At 36.8% G+C, this 16,776-nt stretch overlaps 1 protein-coding gene across 1 annotated transcript; it reads left to right on the forward strand.

Annotated features, from left to right (window-relative positions):
* The first annotated feature begins 543 nt into the window (after positions 1–543).
* Positions 544–16,723, forward strand: c7b (complement component 7b). The gene is made up of 18 exons (XM_017493023.3): positions 544–635; positions 1,272–1,336; positions 2,137–2,212; positions 2,307–2,448; positions 3,567–3,711; positions 4,060–4,198; positions 5,519–5,653; positions 6,758–7,001; positions 7,839–7,952; positions 8,040–8,206; positions 9,149–9,377; positions 9,707–9,878; positions 9,979–10,066; positions 10,178–10,310; positions 11,756–11,944; positions 14,518–14,605; positions 15,337–15,518; positions 16,095–16,723. Exons 1-18 carry the CDS (start codon positions 630–632, stop codon positions 16,262–16,264), a joined length of 2,484 nt encoding a protein of 827 aa, XP_017348512.1. The 5' UTR covers positions 544–629; the 3' UTR covers positions 16,265–16,723.
* Positions 16,724–16,776: the final 53 nt, after the last annotated feature.

The following is a 16,776-nucleotide window of genomic DNA, read 5'->3' on the forward strand; positions in this document are numbered from 1 at the left end:
AATGTTCACATGATATGAATAGGTGCACTATTCTGGTTTTCTTGTTGTTTACTGGTTGGTTTGTTTTCTTTTTTCTTTTCTTTTTTTTTTGTTTATAATCAGTGGCTTTCTCCAGCAGCCCGATCTAAACACTGCCTTACATAGCTACAAAATAAAAACATATTTCTATCATATTTCTGTATAAACTGGCCTGAAATCCAAAAAAAGAAGCATTTTAGACTTATCGGTTTAGACTTTTGACCCTATTAGCATTTTGGGACTTTTAATTCCAACAAAAACATTTATTGCACAAGTCTCTGTAGCTCACAGATCTGGCAGTTTCAAATGGTTCGGAGGAAGGGGGGGTTGACAACACTATTTTTGACACATTCATCATACTGCTAAATAAGTACAGCAGTTAGTGTTCTGGAAAGTACAGCTTTTGCACTAGGTCAGATTGGGAAAATGTGCTGGTGCTAGTCCAGAAACAAACACACAAAAAAGCACATAAGTGTTTGTGCAGAAAAACAGCTCTAGTGTTGTGTAAGTGCAGGGAATCACTGGGTTGAGTAATCTCTGAGCATGAGCTATTATATTAGCCCAGCCTTGTTCTGCTTTAGCCTGATAACAGAGTCAATCAGGCCTCTAGCATGAAGGTAAGCGCTGAACTCAAACTACTACACTGGGTAACATAATGCATTACAATTGTCTAAAACGGTAACTCTGACTGTAGTTCCAGCTGTAATTCAAATCACAGTGTTTTATTAATGCACTGATTCTAAAGCATTATTGTTTCGATAGTAACGGCTCATTCACAGGGACTTGTATAGCGGGACACTCCACATAATCTAAGCCTAATAATTAATTAGGGAAGCTCAGACCTTTGACATATTTAAAACTCAAATCAAGACGTACTTTTTTCAACTATAGAATTTTCTTGCTGATGTCTACTTTTATTATTATCGTTGTCATTGTTTTTTATTATTATTTTTATTTATCTATCATTAGTTTTTTGTTTTTTTTAATTCTGTGTACTGCTTATTTTCTGTACAAGTTATGAAACTTTTAGGATATTTTATTGGTACAATGACCTTATAAATCAAAAGATCAAGGATAATTTGATTCATGACACCTTTAATATGTACCCCACACTTTCACTAAGATATATTCCACCCTTGGTCAATTGCAACAACTTCCTTAATAAACTCTATTCATATTTTATTCACTCGGTTCATACTTGTAAAGAATAGAAGGCTTTGTGTGCTACAATGATGTCTGGTATGTGTTTCCAGAAACCTCTGCGAACTGTGACTTCATCCTGCCTGTTCATCCTGCTCACATCTTTGTCACATGTTAGGTAGGTTGAAAAAAATAAAATAACACAAAAATAAACCAACACCCTAGCTATATCACATATCTTTAAAGGATTAGCTTGTCTGAAAACCAAAATAGTTTTCTTGCAAATATAGTTAATCAATCAAGACATTTTGTTGTCTGATACAGTATTTGTTTCTTTAGTTTTGCACTGGTGCTACCAGGCTTATATTAAGCACACGTTTAGCATTGTGACTCAGATGGCTTTGTGGAGTTGTTCACTGTCCCAAACAGACCTACTGATGTGGTTTCTGGCTCTGTATGACACACTGTTATCTATGAATGTGAACAAAATGTTGTTAAAGAGATTTAAAAAAAAACAAAAAAAAAAACAGTCGTAATCTTGCAGCTGAATCAAAATGCTCAGCATGCTCAACACATAGATTCCTCTAGTGATGTCATTCACAAATGGGTCAGTTCTTTTAGGTGAACTATTCAGCTCTATTAGGTGAATGAGTTACTTGTATTAAGTGAAATAGTCATGTCTTTTAGGTGAACGAACTGACTGTTGACTCTTTTAGGCAAATCAGTTTGCACTTCTAGGTAAACGAGTCAGTTCTTCTACAGTAGATAGATGAGTCAGCGCTTTTTCATGAACGATTCAGCTCTTTTAGCTGAAGGTTACTAGTAAACTGAGCCAAGTGACGTGACTGGAATATAGACTTATTGTATTCTGCTGTCTTATGCAACTTTTTATGCATGAAGCTAGTAGCTATAAGCTTGTTAGCTATATTAGTCTTGCAGTATTAGGTGGCTGAATCATTTTTGTCTTTGCTCTGACAGATGTCAGCAGCCAGTAAACTGTATATGGGGCACTTATGGAAGCTGGTCAGAGTGTGATGGCTGCACCAAAACACAGGTAGACCGAAACAAGTAGAGATTTAAAGGACTAAAAAAAAAAAAACTTCAATCCTATAAAACGCTTTTACTCATTTTTATTTGACTTCTCTTAGGTTAGAACTCGCTCGATACAAGTTTTCCCTCAGTTCGGTGGAAGTGTTTGCACAGGGGAGGCTGTTCAAAGACAAGCATGTGTGCCTACTAAAAGCTGTCCTCTGGATGAAGGATGTGGAGATCGGTTCCGCTGCAGTTCAGGTACTTAGCTTTTCAAAATGAACAACATGTTTGGCCAAAACTAAATTCACACAGATTTTCCCTTAGGCCAAATAATAAGCAGTTAGTGCCACCTAAAATGCTTCATTTGAAAACATTTCCTTAAATTCTTTTTTATATATATATGGCGCATGGTGGCTTAGTGGTTAGCACGTTAGCCTCACACATCCAGGATTGGGGGTTCGATTCCCACCGTGTCCCTGTGTGTGCGGAGTTTCCATGTTCTCCCCGTGCTGCGGGGGTTTCCTCCGGGTACTCTGGTTTCTTCCCCCAGTCCAAAGACATGCATGGTAGGCTGATTGGCATGTCCAAAGTGTCCATAATATGTGAATGGGTCTGTGAGTGTGTGTGTGTGATTGTGCCCTGCAATGGATTGGCACCCTGTCCAGGGTGTACCCTGCCTTGTGCCCAATGCTCCCTGGGATAGGCTCCAGGTTCCCTGTGACCCTGAAAAGGATAAAGCAGTATAGAAGATGGACGGATATATATATATATATATATATATATATATATATATATATATATATATATATACTTCAAATGACATTTTATGATGTCATTCAGTTTTTAAACAATAAGCTATCTGTTTAGAAAGTTTACAATTGTACAATTTTACAATTTAAGTTGAAAGTGAAAGTCTATTATCATTTGCATTTCTTAAAGCTTTCTGGTATACTGTAATATAAACTTAAACGTTGGGAGGTAGACCCTAAGAAGTAGAATCATATCAAACTATGCTAAACAACTACAACAAAAAAAAAAGGAGTGAATTTGTTTGTCCAGGATGATCACCTCCATAACATTCCAGCATTCTGTTATATAGTGAAGAACTTTAGTTCATATTTAAGGATTATTAAAAGAAAAAAGAGGCTGATATTTATTGCATGACACATTCTTCCTTTACATGTTGCATACCTTAGCCTCAGAAATCCAGTGTAAAACTAAATAAGCAAAAGTCAGATTGATGTTGTAGATGATTGATTATATTTAGCACAAGGGGGTCATTGTGTAAATAGTGTAAGACATTCTTTAAAACATCATTAGTCCTCATCAGCTGTGTGTGTGTGTGTGTGTGTGTGTGTGTGTGTGTGTGTGTGTAGGTCAGTGTATCAGCTCAACTCTGGTGTGTAATGGTGATAATGACTGCCAGGAGGACAGTCTAGATGAGCAGCGCTGTGCACAGTCCAGCACTATCGTGTGTAACTTGCATAAAACCCCACCCAATTCGGATCTCACTGGAAAAGGGTAAGACATGATGCTTTTTAAAGGAATACTCCAGGGTGTTTCAATCTGATCTGTAACCTGATCTCTACTGTATCTACAGCTTATGCGCCACTAACACGGATAAGAATTCAGTACCTTTTCCTGTACTGAGAAAAGGATAGAAACCCCCAAACTCCAGACACTACTGTGAATTTGTACACAGGTTTTCTGTTCTTTTCTCAGAGCAGGGGAAAGTTTCAATTTCTTTTCCATGCTAATCACATATGAGTGAACGAGGGATTGGGTTGGAAAATGCTGGCGTATTCCTTAAAATCCTAAGGTTTGCATGTACTTAAACTTATAATGTTTATTTGCTGCTGTATTTCACAGGTTTGACGTGTTGACGGGTAAGCTGAAGGCTGGTGTTATTAACACTCTCAGCTTCGGCGGCCAGTGCAGGAAAGTGTTTAGTGGGGACCACAGAGACTTTTATAGACTCCCACAAAGTATCCTCAGGTATAGCTTTCAGGTGAGCAAGTGGAGCAAATTTATTTTTAAAATTTTTTAATTTTTATAAAGACCATATTGTATCTATTAGGCATGTGAATATAAATACGTTATTTGGAATGAACAGAATGTGTTCTAAACATATACAAATGCAAATAAGAATAGAAGACACACTATTCTGGGTCTGGGATCCCTCATTTTTACTTTCTTGCAGGCGAGCGGTCAGATATGAACATGAACATGTGGAACTCATGCATTATGACATGTGACATGCATTCCTTCCTCCTTAGTAACCGCCTGGTCAGGGTCATGGTATATTTTGGGAAAAATATACCAAGTAAATTTGTTTCAGAACATCACAAGCAGGTACAAACAAAAGTAACTGTGTGAGCATGAGTAAAAGAGCAATGCATGTCTCTCAAGTAACTGAGGTTGAGGAACTCTCAGAGCCAAAAAAAACCCCAAACAAACTCTGGTTTCGGCCACGCCCACTCTAGGTTTAAATCTAAATGCAAATATCTATATGAATATTTGGAGCAATAAAGAGATACAGATAGTATCATTGGATTATACCCCAAATGGATTTTTATTAATATAAAAACATTATATTAATCATCCAACCCAGTATCACCGTTTGCAGTGTGCCACACTAGCTCCTTATAATTGAATTTTTTTTAAAGATTACATAATTTTATGCAGAAGTAGAAGTGTTCTGTTATTCAGTTGAAAATTACTAGATAATGTTTTTGACAGCAGACATTAAAATGAGAGCAATAGTCATCAGTAGTTGACCAGAAAATGGATAAATCAGTATTTTTTCATGTTTAAAGTAAAATACATTGCTGTAAACTTAGGAACACTCCACTTAAGTAAAGTGTTACTGATTTTTACAACTGTTACAGCTAGCATAGCATTTTAAAGGACAAAAAACCTGATAAAAAAATTATACCTGACATCCCTACCCTGTTGTCAGCCCATGTCAACAAAAATCTGTCATTTTACTCAACCTGATATCAAAATTGAACAAAGTGGGCCTTGTGAAAGGTGACACCTGCTGGACACCTTCATTTCAAAAGCTTATGTAGGTCAGTTGTCATAAAGGCTTATGTAGATCTAATGTAGCCTTGTATACAATGCATTTGTTCATAAGGCTTAAGGAAAGTTAAGGGATCTCAGTTTTGCATAAGGTCTACCTAGGTTTTTTTGTGACACTAACAATTTTGTGATTAATTACTGTATGTCAGTATAGAAGAATGTTAAGACTATGGTTCATTATATAACATCGTATTATTATCTTATAAGTTTTCTTCAGTAAAATCTCATTTCTTCACATTTTTATCAGGTGGCTGTTGACAATGACTTTAGTGAGGAGTTCTACAACAGCTCCTGGTCCTACATAGACCATGTAGAGCAGAGATATAAAATCAAAGGAGGCCATGATCACAAAACTTTCCACAATGAACTGAAGAGGGACAAGGTAAAGTAATGTGCAAGGATTCGGCTCTAACTTATTAAAAGTACTCAGGTTTTGGTTGCTAAACTGACAACATGATGACATTTATACAGCTAATATTTACAGCGTTTAAGATAATTTAATTATACCTCTCATGCCGTGTCAACTTTATAATTATCACTTGGGTCACTTTGTAAAAGGCATTCGTTCATTTCATATTAATCGATTTAATGATCGTCAACAATTTTATGTGTTTTCAACATGCCTGGCTGCAGAAATGAACAGTTGATGCTAAGCCCTATGTACTGTTAATAATTCTGTTCATTGTTTAGTTCTTGATTATTTAGTGATAACATCTGTTGTCTGTTCAGCAAGGTCACTGAAGTGACCAAGGTCATGAGGTCATTTGAATTTAAACAGTAATTAATGCTAATGCTAAATGAAGAAAAACATTTCATGGTTTATAGCTTGCATTCACTATTTAAAAAAAAAAGTTTCCATCAAGCACCTTAAAGTGTTTTTTGGTTTGTCACTCTAGCGGAACCTTTAAAAGATTTAGAACCCCAACGATAGGCTACACTACAACATTACATAAGAAATATTTCATTTAAAGGTGCAGTTTGTAATTTTTAAAAAGGTTTCTAGGCCAGGAGTAAGCGGTAGAAGATGGATGGATGGATGGATGGATGGTTTCTAGGACTGAGATAATGATTTCAATCTAGATGTGTCATTCAGGTTTTGGATCTTTGGTTGAAACAGAGCTGCTCAGGCTTGCCCTTTAAGGAAAGAATCACGGTTGTCAGTTCATATTCAGACCTATATACTATTAGAAAAACAGCTCCATCTGGCACCTTAAAAAATATTTAGCCATCTATAAACCCTTGAGGAACCCTTGTTTCTAGATGTATACAATCCAGCTTCAAATGTCTTGAGATAGTAAGCCTCAGGATTCAGGATTATGTAAAGTTCTTGTGAACATAACCTTACTGTGCAATTTAAATGGTTTCACTATAAGCAACTTTGAAACTGCTCAGCTGGTCTCACTGTGGTTACATAAGTCCTGGTCTGCAAAAACAACTATATACTAATGATGAACAGGGACATAAAATCTGCTGTCATTCCCCACAGGCCTACCAGCTCTTGATTATCAAGAACGAGGTGGAAGTAGCTCAGTTCCAGAACAACATCCCAGAGTACCTCCCACTATCTGAGGAGTTTTGGAGAGCTCTATCTGCTCTGCCCAACACATATGATCCAGCAGCCTACCGCTCAATCCTGCAACTCTATGGCACACACTACATGGCGGAGGGCTCTTTGGGTGGAGAGTACCAGCTCCTGTTGGAGTTTGACTCCCAGTTTATGAGTGAGATGAGTACGTGTTATTTAACAAAAATCTGCTGTTCTTGATTCAAGGGGAGGGGAATGACATGTCTCCAGCCATGTCAATCAACCCCTTAAACTCGTCAGAACTGGAGTTCAAACTTGCATGTCTAACTCTCATAAGAAACTTGTAATACAAAAGTTATATAACACCCTAAATGGTTCCACAGGTTTCCACTTAAAGGTTTTATACAGAACCACAGAAACCTACAACAGAGCGATTCCTTTTCCCTTTCCTTTCAGAGAGACAGCCAAGTAGAACCCCTTTGGAAGGCTAAGAACTCTTTAGTTTAATAGTACATGTCCTAGTAGCTTTGCTGACTCTGGAGCTTTAAAATATCTGATCAAAACTGTTTAATAAACTGATATATTGATATCTGAATAATAAACTGTAAACCCTTTTTTGGGTCACTATGGGGAAACCCCTAAAGGTTCTATGTAGAACCCTATAAGAGAGGGTTTCCAAGTGTCTAGCTTTTTAGGACCCCTGTCCATGAAGCCCTTAAAGAACCATTAAAAAAAAACAGTTTTTCTAAAAGTCTAAGCTGGAAATTTAAGGGGGTAAAATCTTCTTTGACATGCTTTGACAACACTTTTTAATTCTCAAATCTGATTGGTTAGCAGCTTTGTAGTCATTGGAAAATTACTGTGGTAGATAAGGAATAAAACACTTCAGAACCTGATGTTATAGGAAAATAATATTTGGCATGGTAACAGTAATGTCTACTTCATCACACTATTTCTATAACAGCATGCCCCCAAAGTGTTTTCTTTGTTATATAGCCTATATGTTCTAATGAAACTAATATTTTTTTGCTTAAAATTGCAGGTCAAACAGATATCGATTTTCACAAGTGTGTGACACGTGTCAAGAGACGTCTGTTCCGAAAGAAGAGAACGACCAAGTGTGAGAAATTGGTCCAGTCGATTAGGAACTACAATGGTTACTTTATTTCTTTTTACACACTAAATTCCACAATTTCCAAAAGAAATTCAATGCTTATTTAAATTTTTAAATGTTATTTCACAGAGCAACGCAGCCAGACGTTGCCAGTGAAGACCAACATAATTGGAGGACATGGTGCTTATGTGGCTGGTTTAGGCCTTCTGGACCTGGAGAACCCTGAGCAAAACCATGATAAGTATGCCAAATGGGCCGGCTCAGTCAAGGACTTCCCTCAGGTCATCAAACAGAAGGTATGTCTAAGCAAAGTTAATGAAAAACAGCAAATTAGTTTCCTAACATAGAATTAAAGGATAACGTTTTTATTCCCTTTTTCATGAACACTTTACAATGCAGTTCATCATCTCATAATGACAGTAATTAATCAGTAGTTAATCAGTAGTTATTATAAAAGAGCCATGGTTAAGTAGTAGTTCTGCAGGAGAAAAGTAAGACTCGGTAATTACTCATGAATTAATAGTGAACTCCTACTAACATACCTACTGAGTAATTAACTAGTAGTTCTTAGTATTTTATAGGAATAAGATAGGTGTTAAAGAAGAAATACTTATTCGTTCCTGCTTAGTTCCTGCATACAGTAGTTACGTATAAGTTGTTAAACAGCATTATAGCACGCTGGGGTATGTGAAGAAAATAATTTCTCTGTGCTATAATGCATATGTGACCAATAACGACTCATTATTGCCTTATTTCTCTTGAACAAAAGAAAGAAAAATGTTCTCCTAGTTATCAAATTGATCTACAGTTGATTTAAATTGAAAATTAACAGAGAAATATAATGAAAAGAACTATGTTATGAATCTCTCAGTTTCCAGACATGCAGTTTGACATTTGGAAGAGTTACGAATGTTATGAAGCCTGTGCAGCGGGCTACAGGGAGGCAAAAATGATAACTTAGAGAATGTAAAAGCTGTTCCGAGGGTATAAAAGAGGTTGTAGGCAGCCATAAAAGCATAGGGAAGGACACTGCAAACTTTTCAACTTATATTTGATTATTTTTTTCTCTCTAATAATATATGTGAATACTATCACATCACTATAAAAATGTATTTCTTTTTTCTCTTCTTCGTTTTGTACTATGAGTGTAACTTTTACGCTTGACTGTAGTCATTGTTTTGTTTGGAAAGACCTTCCCAGCAGAATGTATTTATAGCTTTATGTCATAATATCCTCAGCTGAGGCCAATCTATGAGCTGGTGAAGGAGGGATCATGTGCACAGCTGAAGAAGCTACACCTGAAGAGGGCGCTGGAGGCCTACCTTGAAGAACAGAGCCCATGCCACTGCAGGCCTTGCCAGAACAACGGCAAGCCTGTGCTGAGTGACGGAGTGTGTACCTGTGTGTGCAAACCCGACACCAGCGGCGCATCCTGCCAGAATGGTCATGTTCTTGGAGAACAGCCAGGTACAGCTGAGTGTGTTACACATAATCAGACATTTATATTGATACCAGAGTGCTGTTGAATTCTCAATTCTGATTGGTCATTAATTCTGAAGGTGGTGATTAACTTAACTCTGACAGTAATGCAGATCATTCACAAGGATTAGATGTGTTCTTATTTAACAGAGAATGGATTGTAATTGGTGCACAATTGCTGTGGTATATTAGGAGTAAAACAATTGGGTATGTGCTGTTATAGAAAAATGATCACCTGGGGTAAAAACAGGAACTTTGTTTCATGACATCATACCATCACTGATTATTTACTTTGAGCATTCCTATTATTTTTACAGGAGTGGTTCATGGCGGTTGGAATTGCTGGTCGCCCTGGGGAACTTGTTCTCAAGGTCAGAAATCAAGGACTCGCACATGTAATAATCCTGCACCAAAAAATGGAGGCAAGCATTGTGTAGGCCCTTCCATCGAGCACAAAGCCTGTGAGGACCCAGATCTTGGACACTTAAGGTATGATGTGTGATGCTGAAAAACACGTCATTGCAGATGACTAGGATAGAACTAACCTATTACATCATTTTTAGCCTAATTACTGTGATTGACATTTTAGATTTATAGAGCCACATTGCTTTGATCCATCCCTGACCCCGGTGAAGTCCTGCAAGGTTCCACCTCCTCTACAAAATGGATTTGTTTTGGTGAGGATCTCTCACTGTCATTAAATACAGCACAACGTTTCTAAAAACAAATCGGGAGACTGGCTCACCTCATACTCATCTTCTCCCTCACTATTTGTTGTACATGTTTAGAGCCCTAAAGATGTCTACGCAGTTGGGAGTAAGATTGAATACACCTGCATTGAAGGATACTACCATGTCGGGGATCCTGTTGCTGAATGTACAAAAAGCCTGAACTGGAGGCGAGGACAAATGGAGTGCAAGAGTAAGGCAGATAATTTTCAGAAGTTTTTCAGGATTTCAGATCATTTGAAAGTTTAGAAACAAACTTCAAATGAGTGCAACATCTTTACACATTTAGTCTGTATGCAAATGTATTGTGTATAATGTCAGTGTTCCCCTTCGTATGCTTTTATTTGAATTTATACCACACTGTAAAACCGGATAGTTCTTTTAACTCAAAAAATTTATGGAAACTAAATACCGCAAAAATTTTAAGTTGATAAATCACTTTCTTTAATCCAAAATACACTTAAATATAACAAAAAAATTAACTCAGACTTGTTATATTTAAGTGTATTTGGCTTAAAGATACTGAGTTATCAACTTAAAAATTTTGAGGTAACTGGTTTCCTCAAATTTTTTGAGTTAAATGAACTTATCCGCTTTTACAGTGTGGTGTTTTCTGTAAGGAGACATTCATTTACATTTGTGGAAGGAATCTCCAGTTTCAGTGTAAGAATCAGCACTGTGACTTTAAGTTTTCCGACATGGGAAAGTCTTCAGGCTTTGTGATTTCTAGGTAATGTGACAAGCTGCATCCGTGGTCTTATTAACTGTTTTTGGATAATGTTCAAAAACATTATCCAAAAACAGGCAATGATCAGTCGATCAGCAAACATCAATACTTGGGCAAAATCCAAAATCACAAATGAGAGGCAGAACAATGTCAAAACCAAGTCATGGAAATAAAGGCTTGGTAACTTCATGTAGACACACACCAGGTGTTATTTCAGAACGTGAGTGTGGATCTGGAGTCCTTATATACTGTCTGGAGATGTTTGTGTTCAGCTGTGTATGATTTGAAATCAGGTGAATGTGAACATGACAAAGTTTGTGGGTGATGGGAAGTGTAGTCTAAGTATAGTAGTCTAACTATATATAGTATAGTATAGTCTATCATGGCTAAAGTGTGTTCTGCGAAACAGAGTTTCTTGTCAATTCTGGTGCTGACCTGACGTTAACTTAAAAAGAAAGAAAACTGAAAAAACATGTCGTGTTTTTAAAGTGAGTAAATAAAAAATTGTAATTGCTGTAGTATAAGAGGAATAAAACACTTGAGGACATACTGTTATAGGACAATAATCAATGTTGGGGTGGTAACGGTAACTCGACTTCATCACACAACCCCATCATTTATCATTCTCCTAGATTTTTTATCCTTTACTTAGCACAAAGGCGTCTATTATCAATAGTACAACTATGATCGGCTTTATGCTCACATTTGTTTTCTGTATTCATTTTAAAACATAAAAAGGTATTAACTAAGATGCTTGGACAAGTGTAAAATATCTTCAAAATGCTACCACAAGATGATGATTTTGGTGTATATCAGTTCCATATATATATTTAAGCTTTAACCCAAAACAGTCCATTGTGGATGAATCAAATGCTCAGAACCTTCCTGATAACCTTTGTGCTGTGTACCAGGAACTTCATGTGATGCTCCACCACTCTTGAATCCTGTCATCGCCTCACCCTCGAGGCAGACGTATTCGATAGGAGAGACTGTATCCTTGTCATGTCCCTTTGGCATGCAGTTTGAGGGACAGCAGGAGATAATCTGCCGTGCCAGTCTCAGCTGGTTTCCAATACCCAACAATTTTAAATGCAAACCAGGTACAAACTTAAAGCTGGTTTCTCACACTAGCAAAAACACTGAAAACTTCTTTTAATCCAGTTTTACAGAAGCCCAGAATCTACAGAATTTCAACATTTTTACACAAATTGTTATTCAGGGCTTTGATAAGAAAACAAAATAAGAATTATTATTATTATTATATTAGATAATGGAGTGATATATATTAAGTCAAAATAATGAGAAACTTAGCATTTCAAGTCTCACTTTGTTTTTTTTTTTTTTTTACTTATTATGTAACACCAAAGGAGCTTTTATTTAGATTTACTGTATATAATGACAGAATACAGTCATGTGAAAAATAAGTACACCCAATGGAAATTGTTGTCTGAGACGAATTTGGACAAGCAAACATTTGATCCTCTTTGAAGCAGTGCCTATTAATGAAGTTGATGCACTTGAACAAAACCACAAGGACCACATTAGCTTTTTCAATCACTTATTCAACAGAAATATGAATAGATGTGATACTCTTCTGTGGGAAAAGTAAGTACACCCTTGGCCTCAGAAGCTAGTATCACCCCCTTTAGCAGAAATAACTTCTTGTAGGTGTTTTGCATAATTCCAGTAACTGGAATTTTTGACCATTCTTCCATGCAATATTCTTTCAATTGAGGGCTTTCTCACATGTACTGCTCGTTTCAAATTCCCCGACAACATTTCAGTGGGATTCTAATCCGGGCTTTGACTAGGCCATTTCATAAGCCTCCATTTCCTCTTTTTGAGCCATTCCTTGGTGGATTTGCTAGTGTGCTTACGGTCATAATCCTGTTGAAACGTCCACTTTTAGCTCAACTTCAACTTTCAGACAGATGGCCTCACATTATCTACAAGCACACTTTGATATGATGCAGAATTCATAGTTGAATCAATGAATGCCAGCTGTCTGGTCCCTGAGGCAGCGACACAACCCCAAACAATAACATTTCCACCACTGTGCTTGACAGTTGGTATGAGGTGCTTCTCCTGAAAAGCTGTTTTTGGTGTTGGCCAAACATGTCTACTGTTACTGTGGCCAAACAACTCTATCTTTGATTCATCTGTCCAGAGCACATTATTCCAAAAGGCCTGGTCTTTGCCTTTATGCTCATTGGCAAACTGTAGTCTTGCAAAGACTTTTTCCTGGCACGCCTCCCATGCCTACCAAGTCAAATTTGTGCAATCTCTCTGATTGTAGAAGCGTGCACTTTGACACCAACAGTTGCAAGACTTACTTGCAGATCATGTGATGAAATTTTGGGGTTCTTGGAGACTTCTTTTTGCATCAGATGGTCTGGTCTTGCTGAGACGGCCAGTCTTGGACAAATTGGCAGTCGTTTGAAATCTGTGCCACTTGTAGATTATCTTCTTTACAGTGGTATGATGTATTTCAAATAATTTTGAGGTTTTTTTAAATCCCTTGACAGACTCATATGCATCCACAACCTTTCTTCTGAAGACCTTGTAGAACTCTTTAGATCTTGGCATGATGACACCACACACCTCAATAGTAAAAGGGAACACCAGTCACTAGATATGAGAGGGGTATAAATAAGACAGGTTCCACCTGCACTCCCTAAGCAGGTTCTAATCACTGGCACCCAATCTTGATCACCAGATACTAATTGTATGGATTTGACGGTGTGATAAATGTAGGGGCGTACTTACTTTTTCCATGTCACTGATTTGTTTTTTGTTCATTTAAATTGTGAAAATTACTACAAAATATCTATTATATGTGTAATTTGATAGAATGTAATGCCTTTTTAAAAGGTACTGTTTCAAAGAGGATCAAATGTTTGCTTGTCCCAATATGTAAAAAAAAAAAAAAAAAAAAAAAAAAAAAAAAAATGGTGTGGGTGGGGGGGTGGGGGGTGGGGGGGGGCTTAATTTTTCACATGACTTATATTGAGTTATTGTTTTCACTGAGCAACAGTGTAACCAAAAAATGAACCTTGGCAACCATTGAATTTGAGCCATTGAACCCTTTAGCGTCATCATGCAGCAAAAAAAATGTCTATCTTTTTGGCTAGATTATCTGCTTAGCCAATAGATCCCAACTCACTTGCAGCATTTTTTCTAGTGTTGAACACTGCTAGACTACTGTGTGCTGAGGCTAACTAAGGCTAACTAGCATATTAGAACTATTTTATGTCGAGTTAGGAACATAAGCTAGCCACATAAGCTGTGAGAACATGTTCTTTGGTTGCCAATTTAAACTACAGAATGTTTTCTGATATTCAGAACCATATAAATGTAAATTGGACAACTAACTATGAGGCAAGCAATTTATTTACATTTGTAATAACATTTCATGGTTGGAGCAAACATTTGGCCTGCCACTCCAAAATTATGAGAGTGTAAACACCAAGAAAGTGACATGCTCCATGCTCCTTAATGTTGGTCAAGCTCAGAGCGCAGCTGGTGTTAAAATGGAATGATTTTTTAATGGCACAGCTTTTTGTAGGAGTGTTCAAACCCTGCTGAAACATACTCATTTCTTTGCTAACTCTCTTGTTGTGTAATAATAATAATACCCTCTCATTTTCTTACTCTGAAATGAAATGTGTTTTAGTGGTCCAGTTAGAGTCGACCATTAACTGCAAACCATGGGAGAAACCTGGACAGGCCCAGTGCGTGTGCAAAATGCCATATGAATGCGGGTAAGCTGGTTTATGGGCTCAGTTTGTGTATAATGATGTATACAGTACTGTGCAAAAGTCTTAGGCACCCAATTTTTTCAAATGGAATTTTCTATATATCTGCATAAATATGACCTAAAACATCATCAGATTTTCAGACAAGTCCTAAACGTAGACCTAGATAACCCAATTAAACAAATAGGGCAAAAAATATATACTTGGTCATTTATTTATTGAGGAAAATGATCCAGTATTACATATCTGTGACTGGCAAAAGTATGTGAACCTCTAGGATTTGAAGTTTAATTTGAAGATGAAATTAGAGTCAGGTGTTTTCAATCAATGGAATGACAATCATGTGTGATTGAACATCCTGTTTTATTTAAAGAACAGGGATCTATCCAAGTCATATTTAGGCATGGTATATAGAAAATTCTAAAGGGTCCACAAACTTTCAAGCAACAGTGTATGTGGTATATGTATATGTATATGTATATGTATATATATATATATATATATATATATATATACACACACACACATGTGTGTGTGTATGTTTATTATATATATATATATATATATATACTATACATGTTACTGTACATATTAATATTTTATTTATCCTATGTATGTATCGGTATCTTGGATACATGAGCTAAATGCATATGCACAAAATATGTGCATATTTTATATACATACGTATATCTTTTCAAAGCAATGCCTGTATTATTGCCTTCTGTCTCATTCCACAGGTCTTCTCTGCAAGTGTGTGCCTCTGTGCGTCCCGGCCTGGTGAACCGGATGGGCGTGTGCCACCTTGGTGCCCTGCAGTGTCTGGGCCAGACCTTCTCTCTGCTCCAGGACACTACGTGTAATTGGCCAGAGACCAAATTCACATCCTGTCAAGACTGCAAGCCATGGGAGGAGTGCACTGGTATGACTTCCTGATTATTATTTTAGGAATAAAACACTTGGGGGCATAATTAAAAAAAAATAAAACACTGAATCTGAGATACAGGTACTACTCTGAAGTTGATTATCCAAAACAGTTTATTCCTCTCATATATACAATAATTTGCTAAGATTTACAATTCTTTATTTATTAAGCAGCTATTTAATAGAGAGATTTAATAATACAAACAAAAATCTGCTCGCCATATTAGCGAGAAACCATATAAACTCCTCTGTCCTGAAGATTTTCCTGTGTTAGAAAACTTAAAGTTACAGCTTTATGTCTGACTGTTTCAAAGCGCTTGCACTGGAGAGTCCATACATGTTAAATAAACGTCTCCACACAGGTTTTTAATCTGTTTATGTCGAGCGTTAATATAAACCTGTGATTTGCTGCTGCACTACTGTCGAAGTTGCTGTTATAGAAAACTAATCACCACCAATCAGTGTTGATCATTCAACAGCTCTAAGGAAAAAAATATTATATTGAACATACAGGTCTTGCACTACAGAAAGGGGTGTGGCTGTGACTGAGTTGAGTGCCGCTGTTTGTTTTCAGGTTTGCAGTGTAATTGTAAAGACCCAGAGGATTGCCCAGAAGAACCTGCCCACCTTTGTGTCTCTGTAGAGAATGGAGGCCATGAGTCTATCACAGAGTGTGAAGCTGGGGCTTGGAGGTGCTCAGGGAAAGACGTCAGAGTCATCAACATTGGAAAATGTCCAAAATGATCTAATCGATTCTGATCAAACATTTTTCATTGGCAATAGTCCAACGTTGCAATGTAAATAAAAATAACAGCATGTGTATTTTAGGGGGTATTTACTAGTACATGATGTGATATTGTCATGCCACACAAGCAGTTCAAATCCTATTGGTTTTCTGCCTCCAAAGCTACAGTGAAGGCAAACAACCTCATCATCGCCAGCATTACACCAATCTTTATTTCCACATTTTAGTTCATTTTTATTACAACAATTTTTATTTAATATTTTATCAATTATTACAGAGAGCAAGCTGGGCTAATTAGTTAGCCAATACTAGCTAAGACTGATAAGACTGTTGTAATGGTTGCAGTGTGTGCAATGCATCTTCATAGTATTTAATAAGTAATAAGTATTATTCTGTTTTGGTATTGAATATACTGTGAAAGTGCATAATATACAAAAATTAAACAATAAATACTGTGATTTAAAGGTCCCGTTACTTGTTAGCAACTAAACGCTAACCGTTTGGTGTAAGA

Source organism: Ictalurus punctatus, chromosome 18, assembly GCF_001660625.3.
Source record: "Ictalurus punctatus breed USDA103 chromosome 18, Coco_2.0, whole genome shotgun sequence".
Taxonomy (NCBI): Eukaryota; Metazoa; Chordata; class Actinopteri; order Siluriformes; family Ictaluridae; genus Ictalurus; species Ictalurus punctatus.

Excerpts from the sequence above, each read along its gene's own strand:
- c7b (XM_017493023.3), top strand. Across the intron at positions 10,067-10,177 it reads TACAAAATGGATTTGTTTTG|AGCCCTAAAGATGTCTACGC; the intron begins GTGAGGATCTCT and ends GTACATGTTTAG. Across the intron at positions 11,945-14,517 it reads CAATTTTAAATGCAAACCAG|TGGTCCAGTTAGAGTCGACC; the intron begins GTACAAACTTAA and ends AATGTGTTTTAG.